The sequence below is a fragment of the Choloepus didactylus genome, chromosome 23, assembly GCF_015220235.1.
Source record: "Choloepus didactylus isolate mChoDid1 chromosome 23, mChoDid1.pri, whole genome shotgun sequence".
Taxonomy (NCBI): Eukaryota; Metazoa; Chordata; class Mammalia; order Pilosa; family Megalonychidae; genus Choloepus; species Choloepus didactylus.
The window spans coordinates 23,967,346-23,990,584 of NC_051329.1; the positions used below are offsets into that span (position 1 = coordinate 23,967,346).

Genomic DNA, 23,239 nt, shown 5'->3' on the forward strand with positions numbered 1-23,239 from the left:
GGGGTTTGTATTGTATTTGCAACTGTCCTATATGTTTGAAATTATTTCAAAATAAAAATTAAAAAAAAAAAAAAATATCTGCAAGGGATTTACCCTTTAGAACTGGAAACCCTGACAAATAATCCATCATTAGGCACAGAATAGTGACTATCTTGCTTGGTAGTGTTTTTAACTCCTCACTGCCAAAGAGGTTACCTCTTAGTACCTTGAAAAACATTTACATCATACATGCCCCCTGTCCTGGAGAAATTTAAATGTATTTGGGGAGCCAGTAGTCTAGGGTGTCTGAGTAGAGGATATGAAAACGGAAGTGTCCCTTGAAGGACTTGGATAAGTAGAGAGAAGCATAGAAATATCTTTGCCTTGTTAAACGTAGCATAATCTATGCATTACAGTTCTGTTTTCATGTACCAGACTACGTAGGAAGACAGACTCAGGAAATTTAACTATGTGACCATATGGGCCTTGGTGACCTGGCTTCACATGCCGTGAACCAGCTCGTTAGCACTGTTGTCTTCAGGTGTCAGTACACAGATTTGGCTGAATGGCCTACCTAGAGTCACATAGCTTTGGGAACAGATACACAAATAGAGTGAACTGCCTACTTTTGACACAAACACCACCTACTGAGTGATGCATGCTAAGTGTTTTATAAACACTAACTCAACCCCCTTTGTATCCTATGGAGGAGGTGAAGAAATAGGGCTAAGAGAAAGTAAGCAGATACTTAAGTGTCAGAATTTGGATAAAGCTCTACACTGTGAGCTGGAGCCTCATCACCGACACACTGGCCTAGCAGATGCATGCAAGACCCCCACAGGGCTGAATGCTCAGGGGCCGAGAGAGTGGGCCGTGGAGCCAGACACCAGCGTGAATCCAGGCTTAATCCGTCTACTTCTGGGGCAAATGCCCTCCCAATAACAGTGCATCTCGCCAGTGGGTTCTCGCTAACCCTGCAGCCGAGTCTGGAGATGAGAGTCAATGCTGTGACAGGAGAGAGTGAGGTAGGCTTCCAGCAGTCCACAGGTACCTGAGAACTGACTTGGTCATTTATGCGTTCAGCATATTTCAAAAACTAGAATCCCCACTCACCAACATTGGAGGACACAGCCCTGTTCATGATATCGAGTGCTTCGTTAAATTTGTCCTTGATCGATGGATGTGCCAGCACTTGGTCTGAGAACATGGATTTCCAACCCAGGTACCACTTGGTGATCTCCTCATAATTTGGGCTGTTACTGAGCCAGGAGCACAGCACCTGCCAAAAAGGAAAATAAGAAACCCATCCTCTGTAGCAACAAAGTTTCCAAGGGAGCTAGCTATGTGTTTCAATACTAGTCGTACCAGCTGCTGACACAAGGGTTTCTGGGGGCTGAAAAGTTGGGCCCTTGAGTATGACTCAGGCAGTCAGCTTGGTAGCCACATGATCTTGCAGGTCAACTCCCTGAGCCTCTGTCTCCACCTCTACAGTAAGATATTAAAGTCTTTACCTTGGAGTTGTGAGGAGCCAAGATAAGGCAAATCCATTGCTTACAACAGCACATGGCAAGTGCTCAATAAAAGATGATCACTATTATATCATTTTTTAACTCATTTCTACCTAAAGTATATAATTTACTTTCATTATAAAATTAAAGGGCTGTCCAACTTGAAAGGTGAAATCACTGCCCTCCCCCCTACGTGGGATCAGACACCCAGGGGAGTAAATCTCCCTGGCAACGTGGAATATGACTCCCGGGGAGGAATGTAGACCTGGCATCATGGGACGGAGAACATCTTCTTGACCAAAAGGGGGATGTGAAAGGAAATGAAATAAGCTTCAGTGGCAGAGAGATTCCAAAAGGAGCCGAGAGGTCAGTCTGGTGGGCACTCTTACGCACACTTTAGACAATCCTTTTTAGGTTCTAAAGAATTGGGGTAGCTGGTGGTGGATACCTGAAACTATCAAACTACAACCCAGAACCCATGAATCTCGAAGACAGCTGTATAAAAATGTAGCTTATGAGGGGTGACAATGGGATTGGGAAAGCCATAAGGACCACACTCCACTTTGTCTAGTTTATGGATGGATGAGTAGAGAAGTAGGGGAAGGAAACAAACAGACAAAGGTACCCAGTGTTGTTTTTTACTTCAACTGCTCTTTTTCACTCTAATTATTATTCTTGTTATTTTTGTGTGTGTGCTAATGAAGGTGTCAGGGATTGATTTAGGTGATGAATGTACAACTATGTAATGGCACTGTAAACAATCGAAAGTACGGTTTGTTTTGTATGACTGCATGGTATGTGAATATATCTCAATAAAATGAAGATAAAAAAAAAAAAAATTAAAGGGCTGTCATCTGATGGTTATCCAAGGATGAGCATCTGCAGTCAGGCCTTGGCAGAAAATTTCATCACCACCCCCCCACCCCACCCCAAAACCCCGTCCCCAAAATAAGGAAACCAAAGTGTACCTGAAGCCACTTGGGGAAGAAGTGCTTCTCAAGGAGCCCTACCAGGCTGGAGACAGAGATCATCCCCTCCCAGTCGATCACCCAATAAAAGGCGTCCATGTGCTGCTGGTGGGGGTTAATGACTAACTCACCGAGACACATTCCTGGAAGAGAAACCCAGGCTCTGAGGCTCAGCTCTAGTCCAAGCAAAGCCACAGAAATAAAGAGAGCAAGTTATCACCAGAAAACAGCAGTCTTTGTTCTTTTTTTAAACATCAATTTTAAGCTCTTGAAATAACATTTCTTAAAAACCCATTTTCTCTAATCCAGAAAAACCTTCCTTAAAAGAAAATCTATATTTGGAATAAAATGCTGCAAAATTTTGAGAATACCAATGCAACAGACATTCTGTTACCAGAACCCAAAACCAGACCAGTGGAAAAAAACCACAAGGCACACTGACCCTGACATTGACGGCTGTAATAGGAAACAGCAGTAAGAGCCCTAGTTATATTTACACTCAATCTTAGTGATGAGGTGGCACCTTTTATATGTGCTAGACTTTTTCACAGAAACCAAATGCTGGACTCAGAACCTTACCCAGCTTGGGCACAATGTTCTTGACCATAAATGCTTCCCAGGAACCAGGGGTGAAGACATCTTTCCAGGGCTGGAGGATGAGCTTGGCAGAGGAGTCGCTGGGGTGCCACTTCTGCAGCGCGCTGGACAGCTTGCTGCGGATGGGGGAGTACAGCGGCTCCAGCCGCGACTGCATGAGGGGAAGCCATGGGTGGATCCAAGAGTGGATGGGGACAGTATCAGTCAAAGGGTTCCAGTTCTCCACCTGCAGAAGGAATGGGAGAAAGAAACAGTTCATACAGCCCGTGGGGCTGCCACATAACACTTCTGAAAAGTTAATAACAAGTGCCATTCTTTGGGATACTTTGTTTTACTAGGGGGGTGGGGGTGGGGGGTGGAGTATTAGGTACAAAGAGACACACAAGGCATTTTAAACTATGCTTTCCCCAAAGCAGACACTAACCCACAAACAGGTATACCCAGAAATGGCACAATTCTGTTTGACTGAAGAAACCAATAAATAATTTTCTTTTTCTTCATTGCTAGGGTATTAGAATAGTTAGAAGAAAAGAATTGGAATGGTGGAATTGTAATCCATAGATCCTTTGAAATTTGTTCTATAGCTACTTGTTAATTGCAATTTGAAAGCTATATCTTTTTGTATATGTATTAGATTTCACAATAAGGAAATAACTGAAACTATAGTACTATAACTCTTAACTTTGGAAATCTACATTTCTACTTCTTAAATCATACTTTGAAAGATATTATTACCTTTTTGTATATATATTTCATAAAAGAAATAACTGGAACTGTGGAATTGTAACCTATAATATTTTTTTGCTCTCTATTTGTTAAATTGCACTTGGAAAGTTATCACTTTTATTTATATATGTTATAGTCTACAATAAAAAAATATGATAAAAGAAAACAATAAAATGAACTTCCTATTGAGGTGAGAATTTTGGGGAAAAAAAAGTGCTGAGAAAAAAGGCTGGAATTAAAGCATTATAAGGCAGAAATGAAACAAAATAAAGTTTCCATGGCTGAGAGATTTCAAATGGAGTTGAGAGATCACTCTGGACATTCTAATGCACTATATAGATATCCCTTTTTAGGTTTTAGTGTATTGGAACAGCTAGAAGTAAATACCTGAAACTTCAAACCACAACCCAGTAGCCTTGATTCTTGAAGACAATTGTATAATGATGTAGCTTACACGGTGTGACAGTGTGATTGTGAAAACCTGTGGATTACACTCCCTTTATCCAGTGTATGGATGGGTAAGTAGAACTAAACTAAATGAAAACTAAATGAAAAATAGGATGGATGGGGGGGGGTTGATTTGGGTGTTCTTTTTTACTTTTATTTTTTATTCTTATTTTTGTTCTTTCTGGTGTAAGGAAAATGTTTAAAAATAGATGGGGGTGATGAATGCACAACTCTATGATGGTACTGTGAATAGCTGATTGTACACCATGGATGACTACATGGTTGTGAATATGTCTCAATAAAACAGTTAAAAAAAAAAAAAAATTATCAGGCAATAGCAGCACCAACAAATTCTCTAATTCCAGGCATGTGACCAGCACAGAGATAATGAACAGAAATGCTAAGCAAGTCCCCACGGTGACTAATGACAACCATTTCCCATGATTCTCGGCCCTACCTCCTTCTGCAGCTTGGGGAAGATGAGCTGGTCCAGAATGTTATCCAAGATCCACACAGGAATAATGTGTGCCCAGCTATCCAAAAAGTCCACCATTGGGTCACAGTTCCTTGGTTGCCACTGGTTGACAACATTTCGCACAAAAGGCATCCAGACTTCCCATATCAGCCTGAGGAGGAAGGCAGGGAGAAGGCTGGTTGATGGCACTGATTGGTTTCAAAGTATCCCACCACCCCCCTTGCTAGATTAAGAAACAAAAAGGTAAGCAGCATGGAACTCGGATCACAGAAATCATCAGGCCAGTCCCCACACTGGCTAGACCCAAGCTGCCTCTTGGTCTCCCAGCTGTTCACTAAACCTCGGAGCCCTGGGTCTCCTCAGTGGCACCTGCTTGGGGAGACTGCTTCAGGGCTCCAGGAGCTCACAGCTCCAGCCCGAGAGCCTTCCACACCATCTCGGGCATCAAGTGCTCTCCCACCTCAGGGCCCTCACACAATCTACACGGAGCTGGCACCTCTCACCCTTTGGGTACCAGCTTAAACGTCACCTCCTCCTCTGAGACCTCTGCCTCGCACTTTCTTTCCAAGTAGGTGTGTGCCCTTGTTATTGTCTATCACTGTACCCAGTTTGCATCCTACATTTATTTATTTATTCACTTCCTGATTTTCCACCTGCCTTTTCCGCTGTATTGTTGACAGGCAATGTCTGCTTTACTCCCTGGGCAAGCCCAGAACCCAGCACATGCCTGATACACTGCAGAAACTTGACAGTTGTGTGTGAAATGAAAGAAGGAATGCAGCAGTGCTAGCAAATAGCAGAGGATTAATAAATGCGAGCTCCTTCCACCTCCCCCAGCCATTAACAATCCTTCCCAATTGCCTGCAGTGGGTACCTGTGAAAGGCGTCTGCTGAGAGGTCCTGTCCACCGTGGGACAAGAGCTGGTCATTCTCCAGGAGACTTTTCCACTTGGAGATGATTTCAGTGCCATAAGTGCAGTCCTGAGGAGAAACACAAATCAGCTGGGTGGGCGCTGGTTAACCACCCCCCACCCCTTGCCCTTTGGACAGTCTCATCAAGCAAAGGCCCCAAACTAGAAGCAAAGAGGCTGATTTTCCAAACAACTCACTTTTAGGGGATCCCACTCCTTGAAGTGTTCCTTCATGAGTGGATAGACGATGGCCACGGCAAGGTCCACACGGTCAGACATCCTGTACTCCTCATAGTACTTGTCCTGGAGGGTTTCAAAGACACGGGCACACTCATCCAGGGTGAGGGGGTTGCTGCAATTGGGCTGCATCCGCCGCTCGCACTCCTCCACCATCTCTAGGACCTTGCTGAGGTTGGAGATGACCCTCTCCTCATGGTCCAGGACCTCAGACATCTTCTCCAGCATGTGGGAGAGGTTGACCACCATGTCCCGCTCGTACTGCAGCTGCCGGTCATTCTGGATGATCTCCTGCTCTGTTAGGTCAATAAGGAGCTGCAGGTTGTGCTCCAGCTCTGGCAGCGCAAAGCCTGGGGCCTTGGCTTCTTTGCCGGGCTGTGGTAGCTGTTGGGACTGCAGCGGCAGCCCATCATCAGGGATGTTGTGCTTGTGGCTGATCTGGCTGTAGCTGTAGTAGACCTTCTGCTCTCGTCCTGTCATGTCTATGACCTTGGAGAGCATGACAGAGGGGACTCAGGTTAATGCTCACCATTACTGCCATATTTCACATGCTCCTATACCCAAGGGAAGGCAAAATGCTAGTGGAAATGTGTAAAATCCATGCTCTTCAGCAGAGCTGGAGAAAGGCAGTGTTTCTCCAAGTGGGATCCTTGCTGTACTAGATTAATTAAGAGACTCACAGACAAAACAATCAGATGCAACAAGCAGTTCTAGATTGGATCCCATGTGGACACACCAATGTAGAAGATGTTTTATGGGAATGGAGGACATCTGAATATGGGCTGTACTTTTGAAACAGAATTTAAAGAAAAGTGTGATCCATAAACAACCTGCATTAGAATCACTTGGAGGAAAAGATACAAATGCAGAATCCCTGGTCCCAGGATAGATGTGCTGACTCAATCAATCTCTGGGTGAGAACTAGGCATCTGTAATTCTCAGCAGGTCTCCAGATAAATGTGATGCACACTGAGTTCTGAGAACCACCACAACAGGCTCTCTTCAAGTTCTGGGACCCTCACAAATGCTACAAATCCTATACTGAACTATGACAGGAAACAGTTGCCACTGTTCTTTGGCTTGGAAGAGTAATAGAAAACCTAATATTTTACATGTGCATAACAGTGGTTGGAAGTTTACTCACAGCTGGCAAATATGCCCTGCTGGTCAGTGAGTGAGTCGGTACCACCTCCCTAGAATGCAATCCGGTATTGAGGATGAAGAGCCTTAAAGCCTTTCATATCCTTTAACCATAGAAGATTTTACTTCTATGAACCTATCCTAAAGAAACATTTGAAACACAAACAAAGCTTTTCATACAAACTAGCCTGCCAAAAAATGAAACCGCACCAGACCAGAAAGAAGTTAAAGGAGTCAAGGACACAGCAGAGCCAGTCCCCGGAATTAGGCACCCATGAAAAATGATGTTGAAGGAGCGACATCATCAACATGGTGACCTAAGACATCCCCTGTAAAAACCTCCCCAGAAATAAGGTGAATAAAAGAACAAATTCTGCTTGCTTAAAACCTGGAAGATGGTAGAGACTGGAGAAGGACTCCACAAACACTGACTCGAAAAAAAAGGAAAATATCAGGAAACTTCCATGCAGACCAGCTGGTCCACTCCCTCTCCCTCACTCGTTCCCGCACAGTGTGGGGAGCTGCTCAGAGGCAGCCGCCCAGATCCCTCCCACCTCTCACCTGGGATACCAGAAACAGAACCCCACACATAAGCAGGCACAGGGCAGAAGACAAGCTGCTGAGGTGTGCTGCGTATAAAAGGGTCCCAGGAGGGGAAAAAAAAGAGAGAGACCACAGTAAAACTGTAGCTGCAAAGTGCTGTACTCACTCAAATCACTTTCTGTTGACTGGACCACCTAAATGCAAAACAGACTTTTCTGGGGTTACCCATTTTTTTTGGACTGACCCATCTGGCTCCCTCAGGAAGGACAGGATACCCTATTGGGGAAGAAACTGGATATAGAAAAGCCTCACAGAGAGGAAAAATTAAAAAACAGGGGTGAGGGGTGTTAAACTGAACTGCTGTAAGACAGGAGGGTAATGACCCCTATCATTTCTGAAAAAAGTAAGGAAAACAGGGCACTGAATGAGGAAGAGAATTTAAATCACAGGAGCTGAGGAAAAAATCTACACAAAAACAAACAACAAATCAAGACTCCCAGAGAAGGAAAAGAGGAAAGGAAGTCTTCTCTTGGAGATGAAGCAATTAAAAAGTGCAATCTTAAAAACTGTACCACATGTACAGGAGAAGAATCAAAGAAGAGCCTTAACACAAAGCCAATCAACAATAAAACCGTAGACAAGAGGGAGAAACTAACCTTTAGAGTTTACTCATCAAGATAATCAGATGCCAAGACATCAGTGAAAAATTACAAGCCATACTAAGAAACAGGAACATATGGGTAGGAACAGGAAGATATGGCTTGGTCAAGGGAACAAATTAAAACTTCAGAGGAGACACAGAATTTGGAATAACCAATCAAAAGATGTTCAAACAAATCTAAACATTTAAAGAGATGAAGAAAAGTATGCATAAAGATTTAAAAGACATTAAGGACAATGGTGAGCATAAAAAACAATTCGAAAGTATAAAAAGAAACAAAACAAAACTTGGGGATGAAAGACACAATAGTAGTAGATGGAAATAACTGAAAACTATGATACTGTAACCCATAACAGTTTTTGAAAATTGCTCCATAGCTACTTGTTAAATTGTACATTGAAGGTTATCCACCTTTCTGTAAATATATTTCACAATAAGGAAATAACTGAAACTGTGGAACTGTAACCCATAAAATTCTTTTGAAATTTGCTCTCTACCTGTTAAATCATACTTGGAAAGTTACCACTTTTATGTATATATATATAACACAATTTTAAAAATGGGGGAAAAAAAAAAGAGGACTTCCAGGAAGATGGTTGATTAGGGAGTGGTAGGGCACAGTTCTTCCCCAGAAAATCAGCTAGGGGACAGTCAGAAACTATCCAGAACAAGGGTTCTAGGGCTCCAGAGATCAGGGGAGTGCTGGGCAGCATCCAGGAAAGTGAGGGACAAAGAGACGGAGAAACAACAGTGAGAGATTGTGCATAACTCCCTCAGCCCTGGCTCCAGGAGCCAACCCGCCACTCTCAGGGAAACAGCTTCTGGTTTTCTGGCCCCTCTCTGGCAGGCGGCTGCAGACTGAGAGGGTCATGGAAATCCTTTTTAGAAGATTTAGAGGGCGGGTCATAGTCCAGCACTGTTCCAGCTTTTGGCAGGTGAGTTTAGACTGCTGGGTCCCACAGTTTCAACACACCCAGCCAGGCACTGCCACACAACTGTTCAAACCTTCACCAGGGAGCCTGCAGAAAGCAAAGAACAGCATGCCTTCTGCAGGCAGAGGGGAACAAGTTGCTGAAGAGTACAATCTGCTGAGCAGGCCAGGAAAGCGCACAATTGGGGAGCAGAATTAAAGGCTTTTTGGCCTCTTTACCTGACTTTCTCCACAGGCCTTGCTGAAATGGTGGGAACCACTGTAGTGGGTCCCTGGTCCTGCTTTAGTTGGGTAATACTGACGAAACAAGTGTCAAAGAAGAGCATTAATACAAAGCCAATCAACCACAAAATCCTAGATGAGAGAATCTGACATTGAGATAAACTCATCAAGTTATTCTGATTGCCCAGACATCAGGAAAAAATTAAAATCATACTAAGAAACAAAAAGATACGGCTCAGTCAAAAGAGGAAATTTAAGTCTTAAGAGATACAAAATTTGGAAGAATTAATCAAAGATGTTCAAGCAAATCTCCTAAATCAATTCAAGGAGACATCTAAAGAGATAAAGGATATTAAGACACTGTCGGCATAAAGAAGACCTTGAAAGCATGCTAAGAAAAAATAACATCTTATGGGAACAACAGGCACAATAAGATGAAACTAAAAATACACTAGAGGCATACAACAGCAGATTTGAAGAGGCAGAATAAAAACTCAGCAAGCTAGAAGACAGAGCCTCCAGATTTGAACAGAGAAAAGAACACAGAGAAGAGAATGGGAAAAAATGAGCAGGCTCTCAGGAAACCAACTGATAACAGGAGCTCACAAACATACACATCATGGGTGTCCCAGAAGGAGAAGACAAGGGAAAAGGTTCAGAAAAAATATGTGAAGAAATAATGGTAAAAAATTTCCCAATTCTTATTTAAGATGTGTTTAAGATACTGAAAGAGAAAAAATTGTCAGCCAATAATTATGTGGCAAAACTATCCTTCAAAAGGAGGGAGAGTTTAAAATATTCACAGATAAACAGAAGCAGAGTGTTCATTAAAAGGAGACTGGCCCTACAAGAAATACTAAAAGGAGTTCTGCAGGCTGAAAAGAAATGACACGAGAAAGAGACTTGGAGGAGAGAAAAGAAATAAAGATTATCAGTAAGAGTAACTAAAAGGATAAAAAGAGAAAGAATTAAGATAGGTCAAATAAGTCAAAGGATGAAATGGTTGTAGTAACTACTGCCTTTACAGTAATAACATTGAGTGTTAATCAATTAAACTCCCCAATCAAAAGACACAGACCAGATGGATAAATAAATATGATCCCTTTACAGGCTGTTTACAAGAGAGTCACAGACCCAAAGATACAAATAGATTGAAAGTAAAAGGCTGAAAAAAGATATTTCACATGGGGAGTAACCAAAAAAAAGAGCTGAGTAGCTATATTATTATCAGACAAAATAGACTTTAAATGGAAAAATTTATGAGACAAAAAGGACACTATGTATTAATAAAAAGTGCCATTTACCAAGAAGAAATAACAGCCATAAATACTTGTGTACCTAATTGAGCTATGCCAGTACATGAGGCAAACACTGGCAAAACCAAAGGGAGTAAAAGACATCTCTACAATAAGTGGGAGATTTCAACAAAATTGGGAAATTTTTTTACCATTATTTCTTCACATATTCTTTCTGAACCTTTTCCCTTGTCTTCTCCTTCTGGGACACCCATGATGTGTATGTTTGTGAGCTCCTGTTATCAGTTGGTTCCCTGAGAGCCTGCTCAGTTTTTCCCATTCTTTCCTCTGTGTTCTTTTATCTGTTCAAATTCAGAGGCTCTGTCTTGAATATACAGAACATCTAAAAGAGCATCAGTAAGAAAAGCAGGAAACTAAATTATACGATAAATGTACCAGACCTAACAGACATGGACAGATAATTGCACCCAAAACCAGCAGGATATACATTCTTCTCACATGCTCATGGATCATTTTCCAGAATAGATCACATGCTGGAGGAAAACAAAAAAAAAAAGGTCTTAATAAATTTACAAAGACTGAAATTACACAAAGGACTTTTTCTGATCATAGTGGAATGAAGCTTGAAATCAGTAACAACCAGAGAACTGGAAATTTCACAAATATATGGTGGTTAAACAACACACTCTTTAACAATCACTGGGTCAAAGAAGAAACTGCAAGAGAGATCAGTAAATATCTCAAGAAGAATGAAAACGAGAACACAACATATCAAAACTTATGGAACGCAGGGAAGGTAGTGCTGAGAGGGAAATTTATAGCCCTAAACAACTACATTAAAAACGAAGAAAAGAGCTAAAAGCAAAGACCAAACTGAACACCTGGAGGAACTAGAAAAAGAAAAGCAAAGTAATCCAAAAGCAAGCAGAAGGGAAGAAATAACATTTACAGTGGGGGAAAAAAAAAATAGAAACAATAAAGAGTTGATTCTTTGAAAACACTGATAAAATTGACAAAAGATTAGACAGACTAACAAGGAAAAAAGGAGAGAAGATGCAAATAAATAAAACCAGAAATGAGAGGGGGTCATTACCACAGACCCCAAAGAAATAAAAAAGATCATAGAGGATACTGTGAACAACTATATGCCAACCAGACAACTTAGATAAAACGGACAATTTCCCAGAAACACACAACCAAACTATACTGACCAAAGAAGAAATATAGACCTCAATAATCACAAGTAAAGAGATTTAATCAGTCATCAAAAACCTCCTACCTCCCAGGACGAGATAGTTTCAGAGGTGAATTTTACAAAGCATTCCAAGAAGAATTAATACCAATCCTCCTCAAACTCTTCCAAAAAATTGAATAGGGAAAAATCACCGAACTCATTCTATGAAGCCAACATCATCCTAATACCAAAACCTGATAAAGATACTACAAGAAAAGAAAATTACCCACCAATCTCCCTAGTGAATCTAGATGTAAAAATCCTCAAAAAATACTTGGAAATTGAATCCACCAGCACATTAAAAGAATTATACACATGACCAAGTGGGTTTTATTCCAGGTAAGCAAGGGTGATTCAACACAAGAAAATCAATTAATGTCATACACATTAACAAACTGAAAGGGAAAAACACATGATCATCTCGATTGATACCCAAAAGGCATTTGATAAAATCTAGTACCCATTCTTGATAAAAACACTTCAAAAGATAAGAAGAGAAGGAAGCTTCCTCAACAAGATAAAGGGCATATATGAAAAACCTACAGCTAACATCATAACTCAGTGGTGAGAGACTGAAAGCTTTCCAAGACTGGGAACAAAACAAGGATGTCTACTGTCACCACTGTTCCTCAACATTGTGCTGGAAGTACTAGCTAGAGCAGTTAGGCAAGAAAAAGAAATAAAAGGCATCCAAATTGGAAAGGAAGGAGTAGAACTGTCACTGTTTGCAGATGACATGATCCTATATTTAGAAAATCCAGAAAAACAACAAAACTACTTGAGCTGATAAACAAGTTCAGCAAAGTGACAGGATATCAGATCAACATACAAAAATCAATGGTGTTTCTATACACTAGTAATGAGCTATCTGAGGAGGTAATCAAGAAAAAAATTCCATTTACAATAGCAACTAAAAGAATCAAGTATCTAGTAATAAACTTAAACAAGGATGTAAAGGACTTGTACACAGAAACTACAAAACTTCGCTTAAAGAAATCAAAGATGACCTGAATAAATGGAAAGACATTCCATATTCATGGAAGGCTAAATGTCATTAAGATGTCAGTTCTACCCAAATTGATCTAAAGATTCAAGCAAAAGAAATCAAAATTCCAACAGCCTACTTTGCAGAAATGGAAAAGCTTATTATCAAATTTATTAGGAACGGAAATGGACTTCAAATAGCCAAAAACACCTTGAAAAAGGAATGAAGTCAAAGGACTCCCACTTCCTGAGTTTAGGGCATATTACAAAGGTATAGTGGTCAAAACAGCATGGTACTGGCATAAAGATAGACATATTGATCAACAGAATCAAATTGAGAGTTCAGAAATAGACCCTCACATCTATGGTCAACTAATTTTTGACAAAGCTGCCAAGTCTATTCAACTGGGACAGACGGTATCTTCAACAAAAGACGCTGGAAGAACTGGGTATCCATATCCAAAACACCCATCTCACACCTTATACAAAAATTAACTAAACATGGATCAAAGACCTAAATATAAGCAATATACCATAAAACTTGTAGAAAAAAAAATGTAGGAAAACATCTTGAAGATCTACTGACAGATAGGTGGTAGTTTCCTAGACCGTCCACCCAAAGCACAAGCAATGAAATAAACTAGATAAATGGGAACTCCTCAAAATTGAATACGTCCGTGCTTCAAAGGACTCTGTCAAAAGGGTAAGAAGGCATCCTACTCAAGGGGAGAAAATATTTGGAAACCACAGATCTGTTAAGGGTTTGATATCCAGAATATATTAAGAAATCCTACAACTCAACAATAAAAACACAAACAACCTAATTTTAAAATGGGCTAAAGACATGAATAGACATTTTTCCAAAAAAGGAAATACAAAATGACTAAAAAGCACATGAAAAGATGCTCATCTTCACTAGCTATTAGGGAAATGCAAATCAAAACCTCAATAAGATATCATTTCACACCTATTAGAATGGCCACTCTTAAACAAACAGGAAAATGTAAGTTTAGGATATGGAGAAAAAGGAACACTCACTCACTGCTGGTGGGTATGTAAAATGGTACAGGGGCTGCAGAATACAGCTTGGAGGTTCCTCAGATAGCTATGTATAGAGTTGCCTTACAACCCAGAAATCCTGCTCCTCAATATATAACCAAAAAGGACTTGAAAGCAGGAACATGAAAAGAGATCTGCATACTGATTTTCACAGAGGCATTATTCACAATTTCCAAAAGATGGAAGCAACCCAAGTTTCCATCGACCAATGAATGGATAAACAAAATGTATATACATAAAATGGAGTATTACCCAGCCATAAAAAGAAATGAAGTTCTAATACATGCAACAACATGGATGAACCTTGAAGACATTATACTGAGTGAAATAAGCCAGATACAAAAGGACAAATATTGTATGATCTCGCTGATATGAACTAATTATAAGAAAACTCATAGACTTAGAATCTAGAATATCAGTTACCAGAGGATAAATCGGAGATAGAGAATGGGAAGTTGATGCTTAACATGTACAAGATTTCTATTTAGGTTGATTGTAAAAGTCTGGAAATGGATGATGGTGATGGTAGCACATTATTGTGAGTATAATTAACAGCACTGAATTATATAGGTGAATGTGGTTAAAAGAGGAAATTTTAGATCATATATGTTACTAGAATCAAAATTAAAAGATTAAAGCATGGTATTTTATAACACAGTGAACCTTGTAGTAGATGGTGGACTATATAATACAAATATAAAAATCTTCTTTCATGAACTACAACAAATGTATGATACTAAAACAAGGTATTAATAATAGGGTGGTATATGGACAAAAATACACCTAATGTAAAAACTATTGGTGATAGTTAATAGTACTATTTTAATAATTTTTTATCAATTATAACAAAGGTAACTAATGTTAAACAAACAAACAAAAACAAAAACTAGTACATACAAAGAAGTGCTATAATCAACTGTGACAAATGTTCCACCCCAAAGCAAGGTGTTGTAGTAAGGTGGTGTGTGGGAATTCTGGAATTTATGCATAATTGGTCTGTAAACCTACAACTTCTCTAATAAAAAACATTTTTAAATTATATTCACATTGTATCTGGAATCTTTAATCCACAGGAAATGTTATTAAATTCCCTGACTGTAAGAAAGATGGAAATATGGTTTGTTTACCACCATATCCCTCCTACCTTGAGGAATGGCTGGCAGAGAAAGAACCCAATAACTAGTACAGAATGTGTGAGTGTGACGAATGGCAAGTCAAATGAGTAGGAAAAAAGCAGCATAGCTAGGAGGCCCCAAGGGCCTTAGAAGATGCTCAGTGATTAGCCCTGGGGTGTGGGATTCCTTTTTCGTGTTTTCCAGTGCTCCCTCCTGGACCATGCATCCAAGGGCCCCCGTACCTTGACCTGAGAAAGCTCCTTCTGGGGAGCGGTGAGCTTCTTGCTAATCCTGCCCTTGGCCTTCAACTCTTCCACTGTCTTGTACGAATATTTGGGCTTCTTCTTGCTTCCGCTGGGGTCTTTCCTCCACTGACTCAGTTCCTTCTGAAACTCCTGAACCAGAGGGATGCAGTCAAGTCATGACAAGAAAAGACCACCGAGACCATTAACAGACATTCAACGGCCGTTGGCTTAACATTTACCCCGGTCATATGCCAAGGCTTGCACCCGACAGACGCTAAAACCATCTCATGATACTTCTTGCCCTGTTAGCCCTCTTACAAATACTGAGGTTTAGAAGGCAGGGCACCAGACCAGGGAGAGAAACCAAAGGGTGAAAGTGACATTTACTGAGCATCTATCAGGCATGTTATGCTACTTTTAAATTAACGTCTTGTAAAAAAGGATACGTAACACAAAGGCTTATTTGAAATATACAAAACATTGGTTCTAATAAAAAATGAAGGTAAACAAACAAGACCCTAAGTCTCAAGTCATAGGATAGGTCTCTTTTATACTTAAGAGTTTGCAAATATTCTGCAAAAGCACCTAAAGGAAAGGAGGACACTGTTGGTCCGAGGGCAGTAGACTCTGGCCCAACAGAAGTGGGTTTTGTGGTTATCGTTTTTCTCACACTGGTTTAAAACTTGGGGAAAAAAAAAATCTGGACTTCTGGGTACTTTGGGAAAATCAGGAAATTTGGAGCTCACACTCACATATGGCAACAATTACCCTTTAGATAGGCCATGCCCTCACCTCCCTGACCCAATCCTCACCTTCCCCTGCTGTCTCACACTGGGCCCAGGTAACTCACTTCTACTAAATGTCTGACACCTGTTGGCTTCTAAGTCTGAGGACCTTTCATTCAAAGAGTAATCAATTCCATATTATCAAATGTCTCCTTCCTCATTAAGAGGAGAGTCAGTGACAAGAATAATAAGAACGTGCTTCTTTACAGCATCCAGCTTTCCCTCATAAATGCAAAGGGGAAAGTGATATTTCAAATAAGAGAGCTGGCCCATTCTATTACTGGAGCAAAGCAAAAGGCAGCTGCCAGTGGATGGCCCCTGCTGTGCTTGAGATGAAATCCCATCATCCAAAAATGGCCTATACTGCCCTGTGGTGGATCATATTCACCACTCTGAATGTACTCCCTTCCCCTCACCACTCTGGGTGCTACCCTGGCTGCAATGGCCTCCATCATGGGCTCTAAACCATCAAGCTCAAAGCTCCACACTCAGTGTCCTCTGGCCTCTTGACTCTCCCTGTGGCTGGCTCCTTCTCTTCTGCCAGGTTGCAACTAAAATGTTTCCTTTCCTAAGAGGTCCATCCTGACCATTAGTAGGTTACCTTCCCCCACAACCTTATCCCTGTCTTGGACTTCTCAGCACTCACTGCAGTTTCTAAACACACTGTATTTACTTGTGTACTGTTTGTCCACCAGGCTCTAAGTCTCTTCACCATGGCACACCAGCCGCAGCACAGGGAGATGGAGGAGTGCAATATGCATTTGAAGACTGCCAGTGTGAATGAATGAACGAATGGATGGCTATCTTAACCAGCACAGAACACCACTTGCCCACGTCTCCCAATAATGGTTACCTCTTCGGCTTCCTCTTCTGAGTCAACCACAGGGAAGTCTTGCAGGGACTGACTGGTTCGCTCTGAGCCATAAGCACCCACAGCTCCTTTTCCCTTCCTTTGTTTCGCTTCAATTGGGTTAATTATACCTGGCAAGTTTCACCAAAAGAAAAAGAGATAGACTTTACATTAGAGCAATTCATTCATCTGTGAAATCACACTTCCTTTCTCCTTGCACAAAATAACACATTATCCATGAAAAAGGCCTCTTCTCTGCCCATGGACACTGTTCATGCCCTCCTATGTGATGTGAAACTTCTGAATATTTATGCTATCCCGACACACATAATGTTGTCATGAGGTTACTTACTTCCTAAATGCAGATTTCCATTTCCATATAGACTCATTTTTTCATAGACAGGAAGAAAATGGAGTAATCCATTTATAACTGGGAACTCGGACATACTAAATTCTCCATTTTACCCATACGGAAAGTGTAGTATTTATGGTACATTGATTCAGACCAAAGTGTTCTGAATAAGGTGCTGTAATTTAGAATGAGATTCCTACTTAGTAGTTCATATTTCTTGTTTAACTTATTTTATAACAATGATTAGGCCTTTGAAATATATGGTATAAAAGAGTTTACTAATAAGACACAAAAATTCAATGAAGATCCCCCCCAACCGAAAATTTCCACCCCTCCTTTCCATTTAGAGTGGTTGAAATCTCAAATGAGGACTGTCTCTTCATTCCCATTCCAAGTCATCATTCTATCTTCCCTCAAGTTCATGTATTTTTGCATACAGTTCAAGTTTCCACCTATAACCTGGAACTAACTTTAAGCTGCTTAGGGACTGGGATTTGAATTATAGAGAATACTACTTATTAAACCGAGCTGGAGATCACTCACAGGAAAAAAAAGTTCTTGCAAGTAGAATCCAACTGTTTGGCTTGAGTAGCTTTGGTATGTAGCCTGTGTTAGACCCTATCCCCTTTCCTCTTGCTGAAACAAGTATTTTACTGAACTTGATTTTGATAAAGATGAGCAGTGCAACTATACTGGGCTGACAGAGCAGGCTGCCAAGTTAAAAGTACGCTTAAAAGGGAAAGAGCAGAGAAAGAGCATGCTATTCCTCAAACGACTCCTCTCCTTTGGTCTTACTTGCCTCCCTTGTAACAAAACCCCAAGGGTGACGGTGTGATACCTTGTGCATTCTTCCCGAGGCCCCTGCCAGGGACATAGCCCATCTTCTGAAGAAGCTTCTGTCCAATTCCTTTCGTGTGTCTTTCCCAGCTGCCAAAGTCCATGAAAGACTTGGTTCCTCCCGCAAAACCTTTCTGGCTGGGTTTAAAATTGCCACCCTAAAAAGAAGATAAACCAAAGCTTAATTGGGAAAAAACAAGAAGAAAATCTAAGAATGCTTAGCTGATGGGAAAATTACCTGGCAGGCCCAGAGCATTGTGTCATCTGAGCCTAATGTATGTCAGGGAAGGAAAGAGACTACACTGCACACCTCAAAGAAACCCACACTGCCCAGTTCCAGCTGGGCTGCACCCTTGCTGGGAGATGCCTGGACCGACAGCCTCTGAAGGATATTAATGTCACAATCCTGCAACAAAGACTGTACCGTTTTTAACTTCTTTGGTCCTATATCCTTAGGAAAGTCATCTTGCTTAACAGGTTTCTCCTCATCATCAGAATCTTCCAACTCTGCCTCCTCTGCTGCCCCTTTCTTGAGCCCCGCACTGATGAAGTTGACTGGCGCAGAATAGTCTCGGGCCCTGCAGGCACAGAACAAAGCCCCACGGGCACATATGGAATCTAGAGTACATTCATTATAACTTTAACCATCTATCCATCCATCCATCCATCCATCTAATTTATCATCTATCTTTCACTTATTATAAAATTTTAAGTTTATTGTGGTAAATATATATAATAAAAAATTTGTCATTTTTTATTTCCCTTAAAATTCATAAATTTAGTGGCATTAATTACACTCACCTTGTTATGCAATCATTATCACTAGCTGTTTCCAAAATTTTATCATCACTGCAAAAAGAAACTCTGTACCCGTTAACCATAACTCCTCATTTCAACTTCTCCCCACTCCAGGTAACTTCTAAACTACTTTCTGACCCTATGAATATGTCTACCAAAAAATTTCATTTAAGTGAAGTAATATAATATTTGTTGTCTTGAGTCTGGCTTCTCTCACTTAGCCTGTTTCTGATATCAATCAAAAGCAGTGGGTTCTCTGCTCAATGCACTCAAATGACCAATTCCTGGGACACCAGGGTTTCAAACAGAGGCGGAGTTTATTGCTAAGTGTGAAGCCGGAGATCACACAGCCTATCAGCCCGAAAATCTGTCTCCCTGAACTGCACTGACTCTGATAGTTTTACAGTATCAAAAGATGGGCAGGTTTTAGGATAATGAGCACAATGGTCTGAGATCCCAGGAAGTCTCAAGGCCCTTCATTATAAACATTAGGGGCTCTCTTTAGTGATCATAAGACTCCAAAGTTGAAAAACAGGATAAGGCGTATAAGTGGGGGTCAGTCACAAGGTTTTTACAATTACAAGTTAAGGCTATATAGTTCTACAATCATCATCAACTATCAAGGCAGCTGGATTACAGTTCAGAAATTTCAGGTATTTCCCTCTGGCCACTCTAATACACCAGAAAGTAAAAAAGAAATATCTTCATAATGATTCAGTTGTCATAATCATTTGTTAAAATCTAACTTCTGGTTACATTTTCAAGGTTCACCCATGTCTCAGAATGTCATTCCTTTTTACAGCTGAATAATATTACATTGTATGGCCATACCAGATTTTGTTTATCCATTCATCTGTTGAGGGACACTTGGGTTGTTTCCATCTTTTGGAAAGGCTATTACAAACACTGGTGTGCAAGTATTTGTGTCTCTACTCTCAATTCTTTGGGGTATATACCTAGTAGTGGAATTACTGGGTCAATGATAATTGTATATGTTTAAATTTTTAAGGAAGCAGCAAACCCACAAAGATCTCTTCTGCAGCCAACCCTTTAAAAAAAAATTTACTTACTAGTGGATTTCTTTGAGTAGATCTCAGACTTCAGGGGATTCATTTTTAAAAGGGTACACATTCATTAATGTATCAAAATATCAAAAGGGTCCCAGATCCTGCAATCCTGACTTCCTTTATGATTATTTAACATTTTTACCCAATGTGGTCATTTCAAATCTGTGGTTGAAAAGTCATCAATATCAATGTAGAGCTGATTATAAATTCAAAATCTAATGTGATAATCCAATTTTCCTTTGGGTATCGAGTTACCCTTCAATCCAGCAATTTCACTTTTTGGTACATACCCGGAAGATCTGAAAGCAGTGACACGAACAGATATTTGCACACTGATGTTCACAGCAGTATTTCTCACAATTGCCAAGAGATGAAAAGAATCCAAATGTCCTTCAACAGATTAGTAGATAAACAAAATGTGGTATATACACACGATGGAATACTACTAAGAAGGAACGAGATCATGAAACACAGACAACATGGATGACTTGAAAACATAATGCTGAGTGAAATAAGCCAGGCACAAAAAGAGAGATATTGTATGTTACCACTAATGTGAACCCTGTGAAAAATGTGAAATAAATGTTTTATATTGTAGAATGTAGGGGACCTAGCAATAGACAGGAATTATTGAAGGGGGAACGATAATCTCATAAGAGCAGATAAGTTATGGATGGTAATCTTAATGTTGTGGGAATGCTCAGGAACAACTATGGTTTGTTAATTTTGGGGGGGTATGGTAGGAACATGTTGGAAGCAATGTAGTTATTTTAGGTTATTTGTTTTTCTTATTCCTTTGGGGGTTTTGGAAATTTTTTTTTTATTGTTTGTTTTCTAATTCTTTATAAATAAAGTTAAAAAAATTTATGGAATACAGCAAAGGCAGTGCTGAGAAGGAAATTTATAGCCCTAAATGACTGCATTAAGAACAAAGAGAGCTAAAATCAAAGACCTAATTGAACACCTGGAGAAACTACAGTGAGAACAGCAAACTAATCCCAAAGCAAGCAGAAGAAAAGAAATAAAGATTAGTACAGAAATAAATGAAATAGAGCATTAAAAAAAAATAGAATCAATTAAACCAAAAGTTGATTCTTTAGAAAGATCAATAAAATGGAAAATTCCTTAGCTAGAATAGACTGACAAAGAAAAAAAGAGAGAAGACACAAGTAAATAAAATGAGAAATGAGAGGGGTCATTATTATGAACCCAAAGAAATAAAAAAAGATCATTAGAGGATACTATGAACAACTCTACGCCAACAAACTAAACAACTCAAATGAAATGGACAATTCCCTAGAAACACACAAACAACCTCCAATGACTCAAGAAGAAATAGAAAATCTCAAATTATAACTAAAGAGAGTTAATCCGTCATCAAAAACCTCTCAACAAAGTAAAGCGCAGGACCAGATGGCTTCACAGGCAAATTCTACCAAGCATTCCAAGAATTAATAGCAATCCTGCTCAAACTCTTCCAAAATATTGAAGAGGGAACACTACATAACTCATTCTGTGACTCCAACATTATCCTGATACCAGAGCAAGATAAAGATACTACAAAAAAGAAAATTACAGAACCAACTCTCTAATGAATCTAAATGCAGAATTTCTCAACAACATACTTGCAAATCGAATCCATCACCAGATTAAAAGAAGTATACACCATGACTAAGTGGGTTTTATTCCAGGTATGCAAAGGTAGTTCAACACAAGAAAATCAATTAATGTAACACACTACATTAAGAAATCAAAAGGGAAAATCCAAACAGTCATCTTGACACAGAAAAGGCACTTGACAAAATCCAGCATCCTTTCTGGATTAAAACACTTGATAAAAATAAGTGGATTAAAAAAAAGGTAAGAATCTAAGGAAACTTCCTGAGCATGATAAAGGGCATATATGAAAAACTCACAGCTAATATTGTACTCAACAGTGAGAGACTGAAGGCTCTCCCTCTAAGATTGGGAACAAGTCAAGGATGCCCACTGTGACCACTCTTATTCAACATTGGGCTTAGAAGGTCTAGCTAGAGCAATTAGGCAAGAAAAAGAAAAGGCATCCAAATTGGAAAGGAAGAACTAAAAGTTTCACTATTTGCAGAAGGCATGATCCTATATTTAGAAAGTTCCAAAAAATGAAAAAAAACTGAAACAAAGCTACTAGAGCTAATAAACAAGTTCAGCAAAGTGGCATGATACAAGATCAAGCAAAAATCAATAGTGTTGTGCCGTAGAAAACATGGAGAGAAGGATGTACACATTTACTGTCAGTTAGGAGGTGGAATGGTATATAGCCCTTCTGGAGGACAGTGGGGTGGTTCCACACAAAGCTAAGTATGTGGGTGCCATAGGGTCCTGCAACTTCATTAGTGGGCATTTACTTGAGGATCTGAGAGCAGGGACATGAATGGACATTTGCACACTGGTGTTTATGGAGAAAGTATGCATGATTTGCAATGGGTGGAGGTGGCCTAAGAGTACATCGACTGAGGAATAGAATGGTGAACTGTGGTGTGTGTATACAATGGAATATGGAGCAACTGTGAGGAGTGAAGCTGTGAGACATGCAACAAGGTGAATGGAACCCGTGGACAGCATTTTGAGTGAACTATGCCAGAAACAAAGGCAAACACTATAATGCCTCACCAATATGGACTAACCACAATGTGTAAAACTCAGAATTGAATCTTAGAGCACAGCCTAACGGGAACGATTATTGTAATGGTCCCTCGATTGTAAGCTCTTACAGCAGTCAAATCTATTCCTGAATTGTTACGGCTACCTCCATACTCTGAGATGCTGATCCCTTTGTGTATAACCTGATTGGTCTCCAGAACACTGGGTATCTGTGTGACACCTGAAACTCAGAGCTAGAACTCGGCAGATATGAAAGTCAGCGTTAGAACATACAGCAACCGTTAAAAAAGCTAAAAAAGAGTCTAGACTTCAACTAGAGAGATGAATGAAGCAGATGTGGTTAGGACTAGGGCAAATCAGGCCAAAGGGTAAAGGACAATACTGACTGCGTTTTAAAACCTCAAATTCCATGTGAGACCAAGGGAAGAGATGTTTAATTGGCGCAAGAGCTATATTTCCTAAACAATTTAACTTGTACACTTTGTTCAAATACCATAATTACATGGAACTTTTAATAGGAAGTGAGACCTGGTAGGTTTGCATAGGTTACTGTGAAATAGCGACACATCCCAAAGTAATTTGGGGAGAGAATAAAAATACATATGCAGGGCCCCCCTGAGGAGCCGGGGGAAGGTGCAGAGGTGTTGGGCTTCCTCACTGGATTGTTGCTGA

The 23,239-nt window shown here is 40.1% G+C and overlaps 2 protein-coding genes across 3 annotated transcripts in view; one reads left to right on the forward strand and one right to left on the reverse strand.

The window, feature by feature from the left end:
- The window catches only part of SRRD (SRR1 domain containing), a 63,360-nt gene extending 44,633 nt beyond the window's left edge, over positions 1-18,727 (forward strand). Inside the window, exon 8 of the mRNA XM_037816799.1 lies at positions 16,719-18,727. Within this exon, the coding sequence (XP_037672727.1) occupies positions 16,719-16,807 (89 nt within the window). The 3' untranslated portion in view covers positions 16,808-18,727. The remainder of the gene's footprint in view (positions 1-16,718) is intronic.
- The window catches only part of TFIP11 (tuftelin interacting protein 11), a 37,227-nt gene that overhangs the window by 6,171 nt on the left and 7,817 nt on the right, over positions 1-23,239 (reverse strand). For both annotated transcript variants that reach the window (XM_037816797.1, XM_037816798.1), the window contains exons 3-12: positions 18,487-18,640; positions 18,064-18,220; positions 16,877-17,004; positions 15,236-15,388; positions 5,810-6,337; positions 5,575-5,681; positions 4,683-4,851; positions 3,035-3,278; positions 2,456-2,598; positions 1,093-1,258 (exon numbers count right to left, since the gene is read on the reverse strand). In XM_037816797.1, coding sequence (XP_037672725.1) covers positions 1,093-1,258; positions 2,456-2,598; positions 3,035-3,278; positions 4,683-4,851; positions 5,575-5,681; positions 5,810-6,337; positions 15,236-15,388; positions 16,877-17,004; positions 18,064-18,220; positions 18,487-18,640 — 1,949 coding nt within the window. The remainder of the gene's footprint in view (positions 1-1,092; positions 1,259-2,455; positions 2,599-3,034; positions 3,279-4,682; positions 4,852-5,574; positions 5,682-5,809; positions 6,338-15,235; positions 15,389-16,876; positions 17,005-18,063; positions 18,221-18,486; positions 18,641-23,239) is intronic.